Source organism: Mytilus californianus, unplaced genomic scaffold, assembly GCF_021869535.1.
Source record: "Mytilus californianus isolate M0D057914Y unplaced genomic scaffold, xbMytCali1.0.p SCAF_6, whole genome shotgun sequence".
Taxonomy (NCBI): domain Eukaryota; kingdom Metazoa; phylum Mollusca; class Bivalvia; order Mytilida; family Mytilidae; genus Mytilus; species Mytilus californianus.
In genome coordinates this window covers 50,225,125-50,248,055 of record NW_026262712.1, presented here as the reverse complement: position 1 = coordinate 50,248,055, position 22,931 = coordinate 50,225,125, and the positions used below count along the sequence as shown (strand labels likewise).

At 32.3% G+C, this 22,931-nt stretch overlaps 1 protein-coding gene across 1 annotated transcript in view; it reads right to left on the bottom strand.

Annotated features, from left to right (window-relative positions):
* Positions 1–22,355, bottom strand: part of LOC127704670 (uncharacterized) — a 29,320-nt gene extending 6,965 nt beyond the window's left edge. Inside the window, exons 1-5 of the mRNA XM_052208808.1 lie at positions 22,275–22,355; positions 17,938–17,995; positions 16,332–16,591; positions 15,315–15,510; positions 8,370–8,632 (exon numbers count right to left, since the gene is read on the bottom strand). Of these exons, the coding sequence (XP_052064768.1) occupies positions 8,370–8,632; positions 15,315–15,510; positions 16,332–16,591; positions 17,938–17,995; positions 22,275–22,289 (792 nt within the window). The 5' untranslated portion in view covers positions 22,290–22,355. The remainder of the gene's footprint in view (positions 1–8,369; positions 8,633–15,314; positions 15,511–16,331; positions 16,592–17,937; positions 17,996–22,274) is intronic.
* Positions 22,356–22,931: the final 576 nt, after the last annotated feature.

Here is a 22,931-nt window from a genome sequence, read left to right as displayed (position 1 = left end):
CAGCCTTAACTATCTGAATATTGTCTTCAATACTCATAGATTGATCACCAAATAGTAATAACTTCAAATCAATATCAACTTCATAAGAAGACAATTTATCAAGGAGTATGGTCATGTTTAAAGTGTATGATGGACAATCAAAAAAGTAATGGTAATTGTCTTCACATTGATTTAAACATTTAGGACAGGAAGGTTTTTCAATCAAAAAATCATGGAACAAGTGAGAAATTAAATTACTTGCTTCATTTCGTAATTGACAGTGAATGATATTGAATGTTCTTATACCAGTACAAATCTATTTAGGAGGAATCTCTGGTTTATATATTTTATCAAGTAAAAATTTGAACTGGTTAATCGACAAAGCATTTTTTACATATGGATCTAATTCATTCCAGAGTTTAACAACAGATGGTATGAAACTTCTATAATATGAAACTGTTTTTCACCTTGGAATGGTATAATTATGAGGATCTCTTCTAAAATTGTAATCATTTTGTGTGGAAAGACAAGGTTCTAATAAATCTATCATATAACTTGGAGAAAATCCATTTTTTATTTTATAAAATGTAGTCAGATTATGCTTCTTCCTTCTGTCTGATAATTTTTCAAGACCTAATTCAGTGTACAATTTTTTAAAAGAAGTTGTACGTCGGAGACCAGTAATAATTCGAGCGGCTTCAATTTGAACACTTTCCAATAAGTTAGCTACTTGTAAAGTACAATTATCCCATATAATGTTTGCATATTCTAGAATAGGGCGAATAAATGCTGTATAAATTGTAGTAAGTACATTTCGATCCAAACTATATTGTACTTGTCTTAATAAATGTAATCTAGAACATGTTTTTTATAAATTGTACTTATAAAATTCTATATGTAATTTCCAACTGGACTTACTCTCAAAGTTGAGACCTAGGTGACAGTGACTTTTAACTTCTTTAATTTGATCCACATCAATACAAAATTTAAAGAAGGAGGATTTATGTCTTTTCGAGAAAATGAAAGGGTTTCTGTTTTTCAGGCATTAAATGTAACAGCCCAATTTTCAGCCCATGTTTTTATCCTCCCAAGATCATCAATCAATGACCTAGATACAGTATCATAATCATCATCAATAATGGCATATAAAGAGGTGTCATATGCGAATAATCTAATATGATTACTCATATTTTCCACAATGTCGTTTATATAAGTTAAAAAAAGGAAGGGACCCAGTACCGAGCCTTGGGGTACCCCTGCACTGATACCTTTTTGAGATGAATAAAACCCATCCAAAACAACTTTCTGGCATCTGTCACCTAGGTAGTCTCCAATCCAATCAATTAAATTACTATGAATACCAAACACTTTCAATTTATATAATAAACCATCATGCCAAACTTTGTCAAAGGCTTTAGAAATATCACAAAAAATAAAGCGTCTATCTTTTCCTTTATCAAGATTGGAAATAATAGTATTATATATTTCTGCTTGTTGATTTACTGTACTATCACCTGGTTGAAATCCGTATTGAAATTTACATAACAAATTGTGATTTTTTTTTATGTAATAACAAAAGGAAAATTTATAAACTAGTGGAGTGCTTAGTAAGCATCCGTGACAAATGAATCTAAAAAAATATATGTGAACTAGTTTTTTTTCATATTTAAATTTTTTTTCATATTTAAATTTATTGCTTATTTTTCAAAATTCACATGATTACAGATTACTATTAAATTGTTCTGTAATTAGATGATTACTTTATTCAGTACATCGTTCATTTTTTCAATCAGTATTTAATTATCTTATTGTTGTATTTTCGAAAGTTATTTGTTATTCTTTTACAGCCAATTTTTCTCTATTCGTTATGTTTTTGCTAATTTTTCTCCATAATAATTCAATATTATTTTATTTTATATATATATTTTATATATATATTTTTTTCTGTTTGGTATTAAATTAATAGCTAAGATCCATTTTGTTACATCTTTGTGATCTGTTTATTTGACAATCGCCAATGGCAGTCAGCAGGGTTTAAGAACATCCCGTTGTTCGACCTGCTAGTCAAATGCGTTTTGTTAAAATATACTTTTTCACTTTTTGGGTCTTTTGGAAAATGTTGTTTGTGCTGTATTTAGACCCCTCTACCAAGAAATTTGTTTTGCATGCACACGTATAAAAAATTGCGGTTTTTATCCAACGCAATCATAGGTTTGAACGTTGTTTTCAATTTAGACTTGTTTATATATATATATGTTGAGGGGGGGGGGTCATTATTCTCTATTCTTTAAACCCCATCCATACCCTCATATAACATACTAAATGAATCTGTTATTTTCTACATTATTCTTCGGGTTGTGTAAAACATATTGTGTGTATGTCTTACATGTACACATTGGCTCTTCTAACTGATACAGAGAAATAGTTCTAGGTTATAAAAATTATTCAATACAAAATTTAATCTTAATAATGATAGATATACTTTTCGATTCTTAAAAAGCAAAAATTGAAGGGGAAAATTAGATCGACTCAATTAGCCCTTTTTAATATCCAATATAGAAAAACAGTAATAATAACAATAAAGAAGAAGAAAAAAATGGAATTTAGAAGCTAGCAAAATTAATGTAATAGAAAGACAAAAAATGAAGTATTGCTTGAATTTATTGTTTACAAATTGTTTTCAATTGGATGGTGGACACGGACAATGTAATCTGTGTAATATGTCATTGTTCTATGTGCATAATCATCTTTGAAGAAATGAATCAAAAATGGAAATAATGTCAGCATCATTTTACTAATTTTAACATAACTGAATTTATTTTGACTTTTAAAACTTTAATGAGAAAACTACTTATAGGTGGAGTTTTAAATAGAGAAAGAAAAATGGACCATATCATGTCATATTAATAGAAAGTATGACCATGATGTCGTCCATAAAACTTCCGAACGGACTTTTTAACTTTACCAATAAAAACTCTTGGTTTAATAGCTTTACTGTAAGCAGTAACACTCTATCTAGGAAAACATGATAAAAAAAAGTAACCTGAAATACCGTATCAACCGGGAGATAACTATTCCATTTACCGGCATTGTTCGGATGTTGCTATATAGAAATAGAAAGTTCACAATTGGCAATTTGAAATCATCTTTTTGTCGTAAAGTGTACTTCGCAACCGACCATCGCTGATGTAAGTAGAGATATGAAGTAGACTTAAGCGTTTATCAAAGTCACCAAATATGTAGTTATTTAGTGAGATGACATCGCTATATAGCTGAACGTGAATTTAAAGATAATGCTATAGCTTCTTTTCATTCTTCCTAAGAAGCTCCTCTATGAAGTCAGTCTTGTATGAATATAAGAGCAAATCGGCGATAAGAGGAACAAAGTTGGTTCATGCAGGAATGTCGATTGCCTGTTGAAAAACACGTCATCCAAACGGTAAAAGATGAAGTTAATAAAAAAGTCAAACATCGTGATGAATTAGTTTCAAAGAACATTCTATTTGAATCAGATTGGGTTGTGTTAAGGTATGATTTATCTATTGAAGCGCATATGGTACACCCCTTGTAGAGTAATTTTGTTGCAAATAAGTCGGAATTATTAGTTATGTTGTGTGTTATAAGCTGGAATCAAATCATCATGTGGAGTCAACTTGTCGGAATGATGAAGTAAAAATTGCATTACAATGTCGACTTGCTAATATAAATGTCATGACATAGTAATACCACGTCGACATGTTGAATTCAACTTGTTAATTGATTAAGTCGACAACTTGTTTATTTGATGATGAGGCCTAGTAAAACCACGTGACCATTTTGGAAAAACATATTTCTATTTTTAAATCGATTTCCATATGTCGTTTGTTTAATGTGCTTCGGATGTGTGTCGCTATCCATTGAGTGCAAGTTCAAATTAAAGTTCGAGTTGATGTTCAGAGTTATTTGGTATGAAAAGGGGGAACGGCTATCAAATATCAGAAAAAAGTACTAAAAAAATAACACGGACATAAGGGAGATATACCCACACCACTTAGGGTCCAGTCAGTCGTCCTTTATTTTCCTTAGTTCTGAAATGGAATCAGTATTATAATATATTCGTGAAGGATTCCACGAAACCCTCTGTCTCGCCTGATATTGTTGCTGTCAGTATAAAATTGTAATGTTGACTGTAAAAAGTTCATTTTTCTGTAACATACAAGATTTGAAAAATAGTTAAAACATTAATGTCACAGGATCGACACACATCAAATGACTTGTACTTTATTGTCAGCAAATGAAACACTTTTAATCAACTCACACTCAAGTTACAGGGAAACGACGGATAATATAGGTCCCAATTGTCGAAACCACAATTCCGTCCTCTTTTCCTCGAGGATGACCTACCGCATTAGAATAAATCACTTGGTTTGTAATTTCACGAATAACACGATAGGTGACTCACGTTCTGAAGGATCAGCTTACTCTTCCGGAGCATCGAGATCTACGCCTGATTTTGATGAATTTATATTGGCCAGTAATACCGATCTATTGAATTAGCCAGCTGTAACTGATTTTTTATAGTTTTTGTTGTTCTGTTACACGGCGGTCCCACGATAGGTTTAGGGTTGAGCGCTCACAGCCAGGTTAAACTCCGCCACATTCTTCATATGCCTGTTCCAGGTCAAGAGCCTGTAGTTCAATAGTTGGTTCATGTGTTGCATACTAGTATTAGTTTTTCGTAAATTGTTTAGTTATTGATAAGGTCGTTACATTTCTCGTTTGAATTGTTTCACATTTCCACGTGGTGGCCTTTTATAGCCGACTACACAATTTGTTGAAGGACATACGGCTGCCTATGATTGCTTACATCCTCTTCATTTAGACTCTGGTGGCTAGTTGTCTCATTGGCAACCACACCACATCTCCTTACTTTATTTAGTAGCAGTTTCGGCGTCTTCGTCATTTACATCGTGCGGTTTCTCGTTTGAGTTGTTTTACATGTCATTTCGGATTCTTTCATAGCTTAATATGCGGTAAAGGTTTTGCTCATCTTCTTATTTTTATTTAACCATCGGATCCCTCCCCGTGCGCTTCCTTTGTATATGATTCACTTCGATTCTATACTGACTGACTTTAAAAACGCAACACTCATTTTGTTGATTTTTTTAACCAAATCATGGTTGATCCTTATACAACTACTATTCATGCTTACCATAGTTCTTCCTCTTAAGAAAAAAATCAACATCTGACTTTCCTGTGGTTATTGAACATACCGGATTATTGAAGTTACACGAATTTGTTAATGCGAAATTTGGAACCCATAAAAGATTTTTTTCAGTTTTTTCTTCTTCGTGAAACAGTTTTTTCAATCCATGGCCACATTTAAATCAGTTAAAACATGTTGCCTCTCCATATTGCCAAGACTGAGGAATAAAAAACTGAATCAGCCCATAAGAATATTGCAAACAGGAAAACGTGAACGTGCTGCTACCAGACAATTTGACGTCAGAAACTCGTCTTACTGTCCTTCCGACAACGATACAGACATACGGGATTTGTTGATGATCATCAATGACCAAATCAACATGTAGTGACAATGCAACGTCAATAGAATTTGATTACGCAACGTCATTTGCGAGACATGTTTACGGCCGCAACGTCAACTGCTAATCCAATTGCCGAATGCCATTGCACGCAGATTCATGCCATAAATGTTTACCATAAACTGAAATGCCAAAGAATCGACTGCAGAAAAACATTCAAAGCCCTAAAGTTTCACCAGCATAATTGCTAAAACACACTGTAATGAGTGGAACAAAGGTAAAATCAGAAGGTGCAAAACAGAACCAAAAACACGCCGAACAGAATTGGTTGACCTTTCTGACAATCATTTTGGCGTTGGTTACAGACAATGACACATCCATTGGTAAGGGGAAAACCAGGGTTTCAGTGTATACCACATAATTTAAACACTAAAAATGACGTAATCAATTCATCTTTCGAACTGCAATTTTTTTAAAACAATGAAGAAATGAATGAAATTTCTGTTCATAAGTTTGTTCAACAAAAATTGCATATTTGAAAATGGGAATTAAAAAGAATAATCTAGTGTTCGCGTTTCTTAAGTCGGTCAGTATACATAGATACTAGGGAACAGGAAAATTTGCTTTTTTTTTTGCAGTAAGTTAAACTGTTATGTCCTGAAAAGTTTATAAACCTCCATGAATTGTTATAAAACTTGTATAGGCGTTAATCTTCTAGATCAAGCTAAAGCAGCTACCGAAAAACCCTCTTAATCCGCCTCTGCGTTTTAAAGTCATCATTACAATTTTACCCTGACAGCAGCAATCTCATGCGAGACAGAGGGTTCCGTATAATCCTTCACGAATTTATTATAATACTGCTTCCGTTTGACTACTAAGGAAAATAAACGCCGGACCAAGCGATGTGGGGATATCCCTCTTATGTCAGAAATATTGTTATTTTTTAGTACTTCTATCTGATATCTATATCTGACTGCCGTTCCCCCTTTTCATACCAAATAACTCTGAACAACAACTCGAACTTTAATTTGAACTTTAACTCAATGGATAGATGGATAGCTACACTCATCCGAAGCACATTAAACAAACGACATATGGAACTCGATTTAAAAATAGACCTATGTTTTTTTCCTAAAATGGTCACGTGGTTTACCTCATCATCAAATAAACAAGTTGTCGACTTAATCAATTAACAAGTTGAATTCAACATGTCGACTTCGTATTACTATGTAATGACATTTATATTAGCAAGTCGACATTGTAATGCAATTTTTACTTCATCATTCCGACAAGTTGACTCCACATGATGATTTGATTCCAGCTTATTACACACAACATAACTAATAATTCCGACTTATTTGCATCAAAATAACTTTACAAGGGGTGTACCATATGCGCTTCCATATTTATCCCTTCCAAAAATAAGATGTATAGTAAGTGTCTACGTTGGCATTTTTTATCTACAACAAGTTGGACCTATTTTTTTCAATTGGTCTTTATAAGTTTATAGAACAACTAGTGTAAAGGATAGAGAAGTCAAATGATTTCATACTATTACACGGAAGAGGACTAAAAGGTAGACTGATTCCGGTTCTTTGAATTATTCAAGTTTAAACATCTAATACACACCTCCCCTAGAGTAGATAGTTTCAAAGCGACTCTGGTGGGGGTGTTCAGGGACACAAATACTTTTTAAGGAGTTTTTTTTACATTTCTTATCATAATGAGATAAGTTCTTATCCTAGGCTTACATTGTATTTGATCTACATGCATTTGTAGCAAACATTCTTGTCTTAAATTGATATTACTGGGTCCAATATAGATACAAAATGATACAGAATTTATTTTAATCAGTTGAATTCACATGAATAGATGTTGTGAATTGACCCCCCCTCCCCCACAAAAAAAATTAAAAAATTTACCCCCCTTTTTTTCGCTTTTGTGCAATACACTATGCTGTTGCGTATTAACCCACCCCCCCCCCCCCCCACACACACACACACTTTTTTGGGAAGAATTTTTCTTTTTAATTTCTGAAATCTGAAATGAGAAAAAATTGACTCCCACAATTTCTTTTTACCGCTCCCCCTTTCAAGATATGGTCATAATCTCAATTCAAATTTCCAATGGAGTTTGCAACCATAATTACCCATTTAAATTTACCATAGTGCTAACTTAATCTACTTTATAATAGAATTTAAAATATGGTGTCAAATTTTTCATATGGATTTTTTTGTACCTTCCTTACACTCATTTTGAATTGTCTTAATTGTTCATTAACCATTACTTTATACATAATTTAAAAGCAGTGTAAGGGAGGTAATTCAAATAATGTATTTGAATTACTTCCCTTACACTGCTTTAAATTATGTTTTGTACTGAAGTATTTGTCCATTAACCAGGACACCCTTGATTTTCCCCCTTTTTGCCCCTAATTCCTAAACGGTTTGAGCCATAACCCCCCAAAGCAAATTCTAACCATCCCTCTGTGGTATGGAAACTTGTGGTATAATTTCAGAGAGATCCATACACCGTTCCACAAGTTATTGTCTGGAAACTAGAAAAATGCTTATTGTTGGCCCCTTTTAGGCCCATAATTCCTTAACTGTTGGTATCATAACCCCCAAAATCCCAACCTTCCTTTTGTGGTATTGAACCTTATGGTAAAATTTCATAGAGATCCATTCACTGAAACTAAAGTTATTGTGCGAAAACCAATGTGTCTTCGGACGACGACGACGACGACGACGCCAACGTCATACCAATATACGACCGCAAAATTTTTTTGCGGTCGTATAAAAATGTATTTTGCTGTGTAAAAGTATTGTTCGATTTTGCAAAAATGAAAAAAAAATGTATAATTAATACCAGTGCAGTGCTTCCGTCTATCTCCAATGTGACACGACAATCTTTTCCCTCATTCCAAACAGTAGTTCCTGCATACGCTTTTAAACATAGTTGAATAGAATCTTTAACCATAAATTGTATTCTTCTGCAATATGGACAAATACTGAATCGTCTGCTCGAATATTTGCCGGGAAAGAAATCTGAAATACTGGCACTATATCGGTCGTTTACATACAGCAAATCTTTGTCCGCTAAACAAACTTGTTGTCCACAATAATCTGTGACTGTAAATAATAGCAATTATATGGAATCAAATTTGCTACAGGCATTAGCAGTAACATGCATGCAATCATTTACATCAAACAGTTATCAAATTCTTTTGTATGTAAGCAAATTCAAACCTTTACTTGTAAAAAGGGGTAGGGTGTTAGAGCCTTTTTCACCCTCAATGTCAAGTCCATTTTTTATTCAAAGGCAGTTACCTACAGGTTTGGTGATTTTGTAGTCCAGATTAATTATAATCAAACATATTACTTTACTAGAAAGGCTAACAACTACAGAGATTTAGACATTTTTCATTTATTATGGCATGGAAATGGTAATGCTACATTGCATCTCAAAAGAGTATATTAATGCCTTTATAACTTTAAAATTCTACCGGCTACAGAGCAACTAAGAATTGACTTTTTCAAATTGATTTGGTTTATGCTAAACAAAAAGTAAAATAACAAAATACCGAACACCAAGGAAAATTCAAAACGGAAAGTCCCTTATCAAATAGCAAAATCAAAAGCTCAAACACATCAAACGAATGGAAAACAACAATCATATCCCTGACTTATGTAGAAAATTGTGGATTAAACCTGGTGTTATAGCTAGCTAAACCTCTCACTTGTGTAACAGTCGCATAAAATACCATTATATTGACAACAATGTGTTACAAAACAAACAGACATAATAGGTAAAAATGTCAAAAATTAGGGTTAAAATCTTAATAATAACTATAAAACAAACAACTATGTCAACAAAGAAAAACAATATGGCATATAGACAAAGCACATAAGCAAAAAATAAAGACAAGTATACAATAAATGACCCTAGCACAATAACACAATGGCAGGATGTATAAATACCGAGCCACGCCAAAAGGATATTACCAAAAATGGACTAATTAGTAAAGGTTAATACTTTGGATTCATTTTAAAATATTCGTGGGATACCAATTTTCGTGGATTTCGTGGGTATAGGTAAACCACGAATTTAAATGTTCAACGATTTACAAATTTTTTATTGGTTTGAATGCAGACTTTGGGAAAACCACGAAATTAAAAATCCACGAAAATGCAAGATTTCCTCAATCCACGAAAATAAATGAATCCACAGTAATATACAAAGACAAATAAAAGAACAGTATAACACGTAATTAAGATGATAAACAACGTCAGTACCTATAATCTATACTTCAAGTATTTGTGAAGTTGATGCGGAATATTTATCAACAAGGTCTTGGTATCTTACGATGAACTTTTTTAGAAAAAGGACGAGACGTTCTTTGACATAACCCTGGTTCTTCAACTTTCTGCTCAGACACTGGTGACGTTTTATAAAGTCTGAGTAACAGTTGCAAGCTGTTGCATACCGAATGAGTTGGGAAATGTATATCCCATATGCAGGTGAAGTTGGTATATTGCTGCTAAGGTGAGGGAAATTGATAATTTCAAAATCATTTGTCATAGATTGAGATGACCGCTTATTTCAAATTCGAGATATAAGTCTAAAAATGAGGCGGAAGAAGACGTGTCTGTTGTTTCTTTAATTTCTAGTTCTGGGGGATATATTAATGGAACCCAATCAGAAAAGATTGGATTGTTAATGGAAAGAACATCATCAATATATCTGAATGTGAAATTAAATTAGCTGGCTTCTTTGATCTTCTTGTTTTTGACAAGTGTCTGAAGGAACTCTGACTCATATGAAAATAAGAAGAGGTCGGCAAGGAGAGGCGCACAGTTCGTTCCCATAGGAATGCCGACAATTTGTTGAAAAATTCTACCTCCTAATTCAATAAATATGTTGTCAATAAGAAACTCCAGCATACTGATCACTTGTTCCTTGGTGTAGCATGTTTTACCTTTGTGTTCATTATTAACAAAACATGCCTTATGGTATCCCAAAGCAATAAACGTATAGCGCATGCTATCATTTTTATATTGAAAAACATTGTGGATTATTTCTTTTAGACGATTTTTCAATTTGACATGGGGAATAGTGGTATAAAGGGTTGAAAAATCAAAAGTGCACTTGAATATTTAGGGTCAATTTTGGTTTTCACTATTAATGGTGGTTAACATCTCGAGTTCATTACTAGTATTGGAAAATATTCGGACTATTATATTAGATAGCTGTTTATCGGTCAGTTTGGTGGGAAATTACATAAATACAAGAGTGCACACGCTGAAATGTCTCGCCTGTTTTAATGACCATTGATTTTATGTTGAAAATCTTAAAGATAAAGGTTTTACTACAAGTATCACATAAACTAAACATTATTAAAGATCCATGACAATTAATGAGGTCACGGTAAGATAAAAACTGTCACACAGACATGTACACCTTACAATTATTCCATACACCAAATATAATTGACCCATTGCTTATGGTAATCGAAAAACAGACCAAAACACAAAAACTTAATGTTAACCAATGAACCATGGAAATGAGGTCAAGGTCAGATGATATTGGTTAGACAGACATGTACACCTTACAATCATTCCATACACCAATTATATTTGACCTATTGCTATTCGTATTTGAAAAACAGACCAAAAAACAAAAAATTAACATTGACCAATGAACCATAAAAAAATTAGGTCAAGGTCAGATGACACCAGCTAGACAGACATGTAAACCTTACAATCATTTCGTACACCAAATATAGTTGACCTATTGCTTACAGTACTTGCAAAACAGACCAAAACACAAAAAAATAACAATGACCAATGAACCATGAAAACGAGATCAAGGTCAGATGACACTAGCTAGACAGACATGTACACCTAACATCATTCCATAAACCAAATATAGTTGATCTATTGCTTATGGTACTTGAAAACCAGACCAAAACACAAAAACTTAACATTGACCAATAAACCATGAAAATGAGGTCAAGGTCAAATGACACCAGCCAGATTACAATAATTCCATACACCAAATATAGTTGACATATTGCTTACAGTACTTGAAAAAAAGACCAAAACACAAACAAGAGGCTGTCAGAGTGACAGCAAACCGGATTTTCCTGCAGAGGTCGAACAGTTGAGCAAGTATGGACACAACATTTAAGCTTAAAACAGCTTTGAATTTGGATTGTGATTGAATATTTGATACAGCATAGGTTTGTGACACAAAATAAATGTCGTCAAAGAACTGAAAAATTTGAAATTGGACATTTACCTATTATGGTCCAATATCCAAAATCTAAGTACATTGTTAGAATCAGCTTATCAAAGAACCCCAAAATTCAATTTCTGTTCAAAGGGAAATGACTCAAACTTGTTTCCATGAACCAGTAATGCAAATCTAAAATTAGATATGATTTCACATCTGAAGAATTGTTCTATAAAATTAGATATGATGTTTTTAAATTATAATCAAATATAATTAATAGTTCCCAATATTTTTTCTTTAATTTGTCACAAACTATTGTCTTATCTGCAACTTATCTATCAATGTCAACAGTTTTGTCTACTCAATGTAATGTAATGAAATATATCCTTTAATAAAAAATAGATTATCATCTAATGAAAATGATATTTGCAAATCTGGAAACCCAAACAGGATCAAGTCAATTATTATTCTATCCATCTTGTATGGAAAGGATTTATATAGGCTGATCGAGCCTTTATCCAATCCCTTTGTTTGAATGCTTAAACAATAAAATCTTTGAATTGAAACAGTATCAAGTACAATTCAACATTAACACACACAACAAAAAATAAAAATACCACATAACAATTGTGGCATTTACCTTCAAAACACACATGACTTAAAAAAAATAGTTATAAAGAAATTTTTGACGACTCCTGGCTAATCAATTGAACAGATACAATCATTGATAGACTATTCATCTCAGCTATACATAAACTTATCAATTTCTGTTCAAAGGGAAATAACTCAATCACATAATAAGTAAATTTCTGGTTTCTAAAAGGGTACAAAATATACCAAATATAGTTATCTTATTACTCATAATAGTGAGAAATACACATGGCAAAAAAACTTTTTTTTTTCAAGCAGATACTGAACCATGAAAATGAGGACAATGGGCATATGACAGACGGAAACTTCGTAACATAAGGTATCTGCATACAAGGTATGAAGCATCTAGGTCTTCTATCTTCTGAAATATAAAGCTTTATACAATAGTTTACGCCGCCGCCGCCGCCGCCGCCGCCGGAAAGTAATACCTATGTCTTGCATACTGCGACAGGCGAGACAATAACATAACTAATGTTTACATTATGGCCATTACTGTTGAATAACCGAAAAACATAAAAGGCCTTTATCCTTTTCGAGTATATACCGGAATCTGCTTTATATTATTTAAGGAATGACTGTAATATTTTTTCTGTCTATGAAGAAATAACATAAAAAATGTGGTGCACACTGAATAACCCGCCTAGCGGGTTATTTTAAAGTGTGCACCACATTTTTTATGTTATTTCGAATAGTCAGAAAAAATATTACAGTCATTTCTTATAATTTAATTCTTAATTTCATTTTAAACCGGAGTAAACCATGAAACAACGTTGGTGACGTCACGGTCACATGACAAAATTATGTCTGTGAGCTGATAAACAAAACAACGTTAGCCAATCAGAAGACGCGTTACATCCAAAATTAAATTATATAAAAACAATACTCAGTAATGATTAAATACGCTATGACATATCATGTTTACACATAAAAACACTCATTTGACCTCAGAAAAAAAAATTGTGTACCGATATATGCAGAACAGTCCAAGTTACGATTGAAAATGTTCCCTTTCGCATTATTATGCGTAAAAACAACTCAAAACATCAGTTTGTCATTGTTTTGGCATTATTATATGGGGTTTTCGATAAATTCCAGATGGATATTGACAAATGATTGATATTTACGTATTTTTGCAATTCGATCTACTAAATGTTCTGATGAAGAAAAAAAAAGGGTAAAATAATCGGATTCCCACAAAACTGAGTTACTATTGACATGTAGAGAATAGGCATTGTTCAGTCGACTTTTCGTTATTATATCAACGACCGAAATGATCTTAAAACATTAGATGGAAATACCACTCAAATAAACTTTTCTCACACAGATTTTTAAGTAATTCCGGTTGTCAATTGGTCGACTGCTCATAAATCAAAATGCAACTCTTTCGAAAGTTTTTAAAACTAACAAAACACCTGTCGATTCTCTAATGACCAGTTTTGATGAACAACAATAAAAAAATTAAAAAAATTATCACAAAAAGAAGAAGAAGACAACTTTTCTGGATTTCTATGATGACGCATTTAACTCCCCCCCCCCTTTTTCCCTAAGGTAGAAACTAAATATACATGGCTGTTGCGTGATACCAATAGAGGCACTGCCTTTAAAAACGACTGCGTTGCGACGAAGTTGATGAATAGCAAACAAGTGTTATTTTCAGTCCCAATGTCAAGCTTTTAACATCTAAACACAACAAATCTTAATTCTATACACTAAACTAATGTAACAGTATAGTGGTCGAATAGATTAACATAGAAAATGAGGTTAAATTGTTAATTTACTAATAATTTGTATGTGTTATGTAATCAATGTATAAGGTATGTTCTTAAGAGTGGATGGACCAAGTGTCTTTATGAGTAATTGTGACTGCCACTTCTCAATAATGGCATATTGGAACGTGAGCTTAAATAATCATGATGTCTTGAAAGGCTATTATATTTTTTTTGCTTTGACGCCTTACTGCGAAGTCATATTAACACCGAAGTCATTTTTTCAGTTGGACTTGGAAAGAGAATTTACTGCTTTATTAAAACATTTAGCTGATTTCTCCTTAAGACGTTTCACTTTATGAGAATAAAATATATTTTTTCCGGATAATATAGAACACACGTTCCGGAAATTCGGGTCTATAAAATTTTACCGAGTTTTGTGTAAAAATTTAATTTAATATACTCTCCTAAATTAAATCAGCTAAACGTTTTAAAAATTCCCCTCTCAAAGTCCAAAAAAAAAATGGCTTCAGCGTTATAGTAAGGCGTCAAAGCAAAAAATAACAAAATGTCCTTTCAAAACGTCATTATAATTTGGACTAATTGGAACGACTAAGATATTAATTTGTATCATGTCATCTCCCGACCAGCAAAAAGAAGTTTTTAAAACTTTCTTCAATGTAAGAGAGTGTCTCACACTCCCAAAAAAAAAGACAACAGATTCAATATCACCATAGCAGATGCATCTGACAACGTCTTTATGCATCCTTTATAAGAGTCCAATGGGCGGACAGGAGATATAGCAGTTACGATTACTTTTTAAAATTCAGGGGTGGATCTAAGAAAGCCGCAACACATGATCCCTATTTTTTTTTTAGAAGATCTTGATACTAGCACTGAAATGTTACTGTAACCTGCTACTCATACAAAATTTTAGACATTTCTAAATATCTTCTCGTTAATCTTGTTTTGTGCTTTGTAACAAACGTCAAGAAACTAAATAGTATTATTACAATTTACTCTTTAAACTCATTCATTTGATTAGAAACCATTTAATACCACAACAATTACATGCATATGAACTTAATAACATAAATCATAAGTTTATGATTTTCACTGCTCGTAGCGATATTTTTTTTTTGCGCTGACGCGATATTACGCGGTCATCAATCAATCAATCCCACCTATCTTTTTTATTTCTCTTTAACATAGGAATACTTGCTTTGTTCTCTAACTGAAAACACCTTTGGTGTTTCAAAACATTTTGTACAATGATTAAAGCTGACTTTGGTCAACAGCATGTCACTCACATCTGCAGTGACATTCACATCTTCTCTTGTGGAATGAACATAGCGCAAGAAAATGTCCTTAGTTGGGTAAGAGCCTATCCAAGTTGGATCACTATAACAGTTTAGTGTCTGTAAGAAAACAAAACATGCAAATTGGAAATAAATTGTGCAAATAATCCCGGTTTCATATGCAATGTGCCTCTGCAAAGTATAGAAAATTACAATCTAATTAAAATTAAGGTTTATCGCAACTGGAGTCGAGCATAATGAAATCAGAGATCTATATTTTAATTAGATTTGGAAAATTATGATCAATCATATATATATTGTGTAAAAGATAATAATTAATAATAATTCGGAAAGAATTTTTCAGGAATACATAATTGACATAGATTTGTTTCTTCTTAAAAAAAAGCCAATATCCATAGAACATGTAGAAGTTTAGTATGTTTGTTATTCCTGGTCATTTCAAAACAGTTTTTTTTTCACACTTGGATTTATATTTATCATTGTTAATGGCGAATGTTAAAAATGACCTACTATAATGTTATATTATGCAAATATGTAACTATACCATATATGTTGAAAATAGTATAAAAATAATTTCAAGTGAAAAATGTTCTGCACATACATTTGTAGAAACAGATGACTAAAAACAAAACATTTACCGATGTGGTGGTGTAACATTATACAAAGTCTATCCAAATTATTTTTGCAAAGAATTCCGCTCAAGCCGGTGCTAAGGGCCGTCTTTAACTTGCAGAGAGGTGAGAGTTTTATTTTGCTCCGTGACTTTGAGATGAAGAACAACAATAAAAGCGCTGTTCCTTTGCGTTTAGTGTGTTTTTTTTTTCAATCTAATTAAGTTTTTTTGCTGTGCATGTTCTGATTTTGTGCCATGGATGGATACCCCATATCCTTTGTTTTTCTAGTATATAACTTTATAATACCTTCATACATCTATTGATGGTTGGATCCCCTGGGTATATTTCTATAGCATATTGGCAGTCGTTCAGAATATCCATGGACACGGTAACTACCAGCTTTTCAAATCGACTAGCGTAGTAACTCTTTAGTTTAATTGAATAATAGCAACCATTTATATCAGGGAAATGTTGGCTTCCATTTCTTTTCAGAACCAGTTGCACGGTTTCATATTGACTTGTTGATAGGACTTGAGAGTTGCAATTAACAGTACTTAGATCAGCTACTGTAACATAACAGTAAAATCTTTTAAGCTTCAGTAGTGAAACTATATGGAGTCCGTGGATAAAAACACATCCCCCCTTTTTCTTGCGAATATTTCTAATCGCGTAAACATTCAGTTAAACTGACTAAAACTAACTTTTTCCAGTATAAAATATCAAGACCACATTTTCCACTTGAAAAGGGAAATGACGTCAATTAATGTTTGTTTACCTACTTACATGTAAATACTAGCCTTGTCTATGTGAATTTTGATTTCAAGAGAAGAGACTATATACTCAAATGCATGCTTTTCTCTTATATCCGACTATAAAACATATATTTTAATATTAGAAAATATTATATTCAGTGGTTGTCGTTTGTTGCTGTATGTATCATATTTGTTTTTCGTTTATTGTTTTGTACATAGATCAGGCCTTTAGTTTTCTCGTTTTTTACATTTTTCGGAGCCTTTTATAGCTTACTATACATCATGGCCGGGTTTCCATCATTTTCGAAGGCCTTACGGTGACCTACAAGTGTCAACTTCTATGTTATTTTGGTTTCTAGTGGGAAAATGTCTAATTGGCAATCATACCACATCTCTACTTTATATATATATAGTTATTTTAAATAAAGATGCGACTTGCGACAATATAACGTTGTTCTGCTTGTGTTATCAATGATAGTTTGTGGAGAATTTGAAATCCCGTTTACAGAGAAAACTGTCGTTTTATTGGAATACAAGTCTGTAATTGTCAAATTATGTAAATTAAATGATTAGAATTTCCAAAAAAGGAAACAATCTTGAATCTTTATCAAAATCTACTTATCACAAACTCAGCTGTGTACTTTGAGTTTCAGACAATATAGTAAAGTTTACTATTTTTCTAATCTTATATGTTTTAAATCGATTTGTGTGTGTGTGTGTGTGTGTGTGTGTGTGTTAAGTCCTATATCATTTCCCCCTACTTCAAAATGAAATCCATGTTCTGTTCTTTGTACTGTATGTATAATAAACAAGGACTAAAGACTCAACGAGATTTTTTAAAAAAAATATATAACTCCTTGTGACAGAGTGAAAAGCTTCAATAGGAATGCAAACATCCTGTGAAGTTTCAAGGGTCTTGGTTTAATTCATTGGAGAGAGGGGGGATCAATATTGAAAGGTGGAGGAGTTGATTACATATTATTGGTACATTCTCAAAACATTGAAATTTTGCGGAGAAAAGACGAAGTGAAAACTGTCAGAGGGATTACACAGAATATGTACCCGTTTCACCTCGGTCGCTCGCCCACACCTTCAAACGTCCGACGCTACCGTATACTACATGTTTAGTCGGTTTTCTTTTTGCAATAAATAGTTTTTACCTTTTAATATGATTGTGGTATACGCTTGTATCAAGACAAAGATCAAGAGCAAATAAATCTGAAAGCAAAATTTAAAAAAGATATTTTATTTAACAACATATTCAAATACTATGAAACAAAAAAGAAACAAGCATTTTGTTTCAACAATAAGCTATTTAACATGTTTAATGTGTTTATTTAACGTGGTAATCTGCAATACACTATCAGTCGGTATTTTTTTTAAAACTAGACTGAATTCAGTGATTGTTGCTTTTTGCTGTATATAATACTTATTTTCGATGAAAGCGTTTATTGTTTTGTTAGTTTTCTCGTTTGATCTTTTTTACAATTGTTTACCATTTATCCTGCCGGGGTCTTTTAAAACTGACTATACGGTATGTGTTTTGCTTATTGTTGAAGGTCGTATACAGTGCCTCATGGTTGCTATCATATACGTCATTTGGACTTTTGTAAGTAGTTGTCACATTGTCAAGCATATCACATCTTCATATTTTCATATACATTGCCCAATAATTTGAAATCAAAGCTTCGCTACACGTAGATAAAAGAGATTGACAAAAAACCACGCGGTTTGTGACTGTGATTTTTACATGCTCATTGGCAGGTTGTTGTCTTAAATATATCCTTTTATTCATTGCAGACTTCTTTGCCATTACAGTTTTTTTAATCATTTATTCCCATATACAGGGGAAATTGTCCCTCCGTTCACTTTTAACCTATTCCTCTTTTATACTTCATCACGTATCTACAAATTTACTAGGGTAAGGGCGGATTCAATCCCCTCCCCCCTTTTATGAAGCTACATGTTTGGTTAATGCATAGACTTCTGACTAGTCCCACTCCTAATGTTGCCTTGTTGACCCTCCACTTTCAAAATCTTGTGTCCGCATTTATAAGCTCATATGATATGGTTACTTTTAATTTGATTAATTTTTTACCAAATATGATAAATCTGAAATGCGGTTCCTACAACCAACATTCGTTATAAATTTCAAGACGTAACAAATTTTTTTGCTAACTCGTATTCATAAGTTTTTTTGCCTATAATTCAAATTATTACGAACAGTATATCGGGATTTTTGCTTAAAACTGTTTAAGCATGGTCCCTTTTCAAAAGTCTTTCAACTGTTACCCTGATTTCGCAAGGTAATTAGGTCTTTCCACTTTTCTGTGGAAAGACCTATTGGTTTTCTTCTGATTAATTTTTAGGTCTTTCCACTTTTCTGTGGAAAGACCTATTGTATTTGTTCTGATTATTATTATTATTATTTTCTTCTGCCAAATTTTGTTCTCGCATTAAATTTTTGTTTCGCAATATGTCGCTAAGATATTTCTTATATAGTATCATACAGTTTATGCGCTTTTTATTTTCACCCATTCTAAGCCGAACAATTTTCTTTGTAGGAGTTATCTCCCTGAACACTGTTTTCCTTGTGACTGCATCTCCTCCGTAACAATAAAAGAAAGCGACAAATTTATTTTATAAAATTGCTCGTTATATCCTTTGCATGATTTGTTCTATTTTGACCGAAGCGATATGAACACTCCATATGAGAGTTATTTCCCCTTATGCATTTGATTTAAGTGATATGCATTTCTATCTTGTAAACCATAAGTGATAGAGACCTAGGATCTTTTGATTTGAAGTCCTTGATCCGAAAATAAAAAATTTAGGTACAGGTCAGAGGTCAAGGTCATATTTTAAATTTTGATTTTGGCTTATTTTCAATTCTTTTCAAAAACCAACTAGAAGTGACCTTGTGTAAACCGGAAGTAGCCTTTTTTTGTACTTAATTAATATAAAAGTGTATAGAACCTGATATTTTTGGTATCAGTGTCAATTTAACGTTTGAATAATACCGGAAGTAACATTTTTCAAACCGGAGGTAACAAATTATCTCCTTTATTTAAAAAATATTGTAAAGAAACCCTATATTTTTGGAATCAGCGTACAATAAGCTATCATTTGACGCTGGAAATGACATTTTCAACCGAATTTTACTATTTTCATATTAAAATACATGTTTTTTTTTGTGGAAAGACCTTCAATTAATCTTTGAACAATTGGTTTTTAATTAATATTATTATTTTTTTTTTCTTCTTCCGGCACTTTTTTCTGACGGTGCTTTTTTATTTCACAAGATGTCGCTTAGAATTTTTGCATATGATATCGAACAGTTATTATGATTTTGAAACTGACCCTGTTAAGCCGAACACTTTATATTGTAAGAGTTATCTCCCCAAACACTGTTTTTCTTGTGTACAAATCTCCTTCGCAACCGTTAAAGATTACGACAAAATTATTTCACCAATTTGCTTGTTGTATCTTTCAGGATCTTAAAAATAATTTTGACCGAAGCGGTCCGGAGACTACATATGGGAGTTATTTTCCCTTTTGTATTTTTAATAAGAAAAATGTAGTTGTAGCTTGTAAACCATAAGTGATAAAGACCTAGCGTCTTTTGATTTGAGATCCTTGGTCCAAAAAAACGAAAATAGGGTCAAGGTCAAAGGTCAAGGTCATTTCTAAATTTGGATTTTGGCTTATTTTCACCACTTTTCAAACAGGATATAAGATATCGACAAAATATTTTTACTTAATTGCAAGTTGCGACATGTCGTAACACATACATATTGGTTTGAAGGGTGCGCTTACATCAAATAAGAGTTTTCTCCCCTCTTTATTTAAAAATATGCATATGGTGATATAACTCATGAACCAAATATAATTAAGATCTAGGGTCTTTTGATTTGAGGTCCTTGGTTGATGACCTTGAAATTGAGCCCAAGGTCATAGATTAAATTGACATTCTAGATTTTGACCTTTGCTTTTACCTCATTTGTATACATGATAAAGCCATGGGACTTTTTGCATTTAGTTGCAAGCCATATGACCTTCAAAAACGAACCGGAAGTGAATCTGTGTAAACAGGAAGTAGCTATTTTTTTTGTACTTTTTGAATGTAAAAGTATATAGAACCATATATTTTTGGAATCAGTGTCAATTAAACAGTGAAACAATACCGGAAGTAACCTTTTTCAAACCGGAAGTAACAAATTATTTCCCTTATTTAAAAATTTTGTATAGAAACCATATATTTTTGGAATCAGCGTACTATTAGCTATCATTTGACGCTGGAAATGACATTTTAAACCGAATTTTTACTATTTTCATATCAAAATTCTTGTTTTTTTGTGGAAAGACCTTCAATTGTTCTCTGAACAATTGGTTTTTAATTTTTTATATATTTTTGTTACGTATATATGCTAGAATAGGCACTTGGGGGAAAAAATCACTGCATTGTTTGTATTTTTGCAGATTGTTCCAATGTTTTCTTATAATTTTAATAAAGTTTTTCACCATTTGGTTATATTTTGTAATGAGAGTAAGTGGGTATTTTTCTTATTCTATTGGTCTTTAATAACGTAGTTTTTCTGTACGTTGTATTTTTAAAACATTTAGCGCCAAATTGAAGGACTAAAGAGTTCTGTCCCCTAATTGTTTTAAGCTTGTAATAGATTCAGATTAATTATGCTAATTAGATATGTGCGCATAAAAAGTGCGCACAAATCTCAGTGTGTAATTTTAAATTCTCAGTGTGTAATTTCAAATTCTCAGTGTGTGTTTTTCAGTTTATTTCATCTCAGTGTGTCTTTTGGAAATCTCATTGTGTAATTTTCAATTCTCAGTGTGTGTTTTTCATTTTTTGTAATCTCATTGCGTTTTTATGAAATCTCAGTGTGTAAATTTTAATTCTCGGTGTGTGTTTTTAGGTTTTTTAATCTCAGTGTGTTTTTTTTTTAATTCTCAGTGTGTAAATTTTTCGAAAATGGTTTAAACATAGTTTTGACGAGAACGGCTTGCCATATTTTACTGTCAATTTGGAGCAGGGTGGGATTGTCCATATTTCTATACCACAGGCACTTGTTTCTATCCGTCGGAAGGTCGACTATCCATATCTGTTATGGATAGTCAACCTTCCTATGGATAGAAACAAGTGCCTGTGACTGTGTTCTATACCAACATTTGCCTATATATGTCAACCCTCATGCAATCAACTGTTAATTAACATGAAAAACGACACAGGTACAACAAATAAAATCTCTGGTTTGAAAACAAGCTGCTTTAAATCTCAAATATAGCGTGAAAATGTTAATAAATTGTCAGGACGGGATGGGTGTAATCGGACTAATCGGAGTAAAATATTACAAATTGCTATGTTGTCATTGGTCGTCATTGTATCTGCAGAACAACAATCAATAATATAATATATATAATTTCTATAATTATATTTCTGCTACAAAAAAAAATGTTATTATCTAAATTATATACTTACCAATAAACTATCCATGTGTTGTTTACACACTACTGCTAGAAAATTGTGTAGCCAATACTGTCAATACTGACCTAATTTACGAAATACAACATTTGATCTAAAAATAAAATGTAAATACAAGTAGTAGCTTTTTAGAAAGCTTGTTCGATTTAGCTGAATCAAATTCTGGGACTGATATAATTTATATTAAAAAAATCACAAGACTGGACTAACCTTTTTTAGACCTCATTATGTATTTTTATTTATATATGTACAGGTCATACAATGAAAACGATAGGGATAATAAATCACTCTTGATAACTATAGCTGTAACAGTGTTTCGCAAACAACATAAACAAGTATATACTATGCTAATATATAATAATAAGAAAGATGTGATATGATTGCCAATGAGACAACTCCCCACCAGAGACCAAATGACGTAGAAGTTAGAAAGTTAATTTGTTTACAAGATATCTTTTTATAAAGATGTGTTGGTCGAAATTACAGCTTTTGAAATATCAATATTGGGTCATAAAATGTCTTTTATTTTTCATTGTGATTTGGGCTTTATTGTGCGATGTAATGCTGAGAAATTCCTACTACTTTTCTTTGTGACAGCAAGATTCATGTAAAAATAAGAATATGTGGTATGATTGTCAACTCTTCACAAGAGAC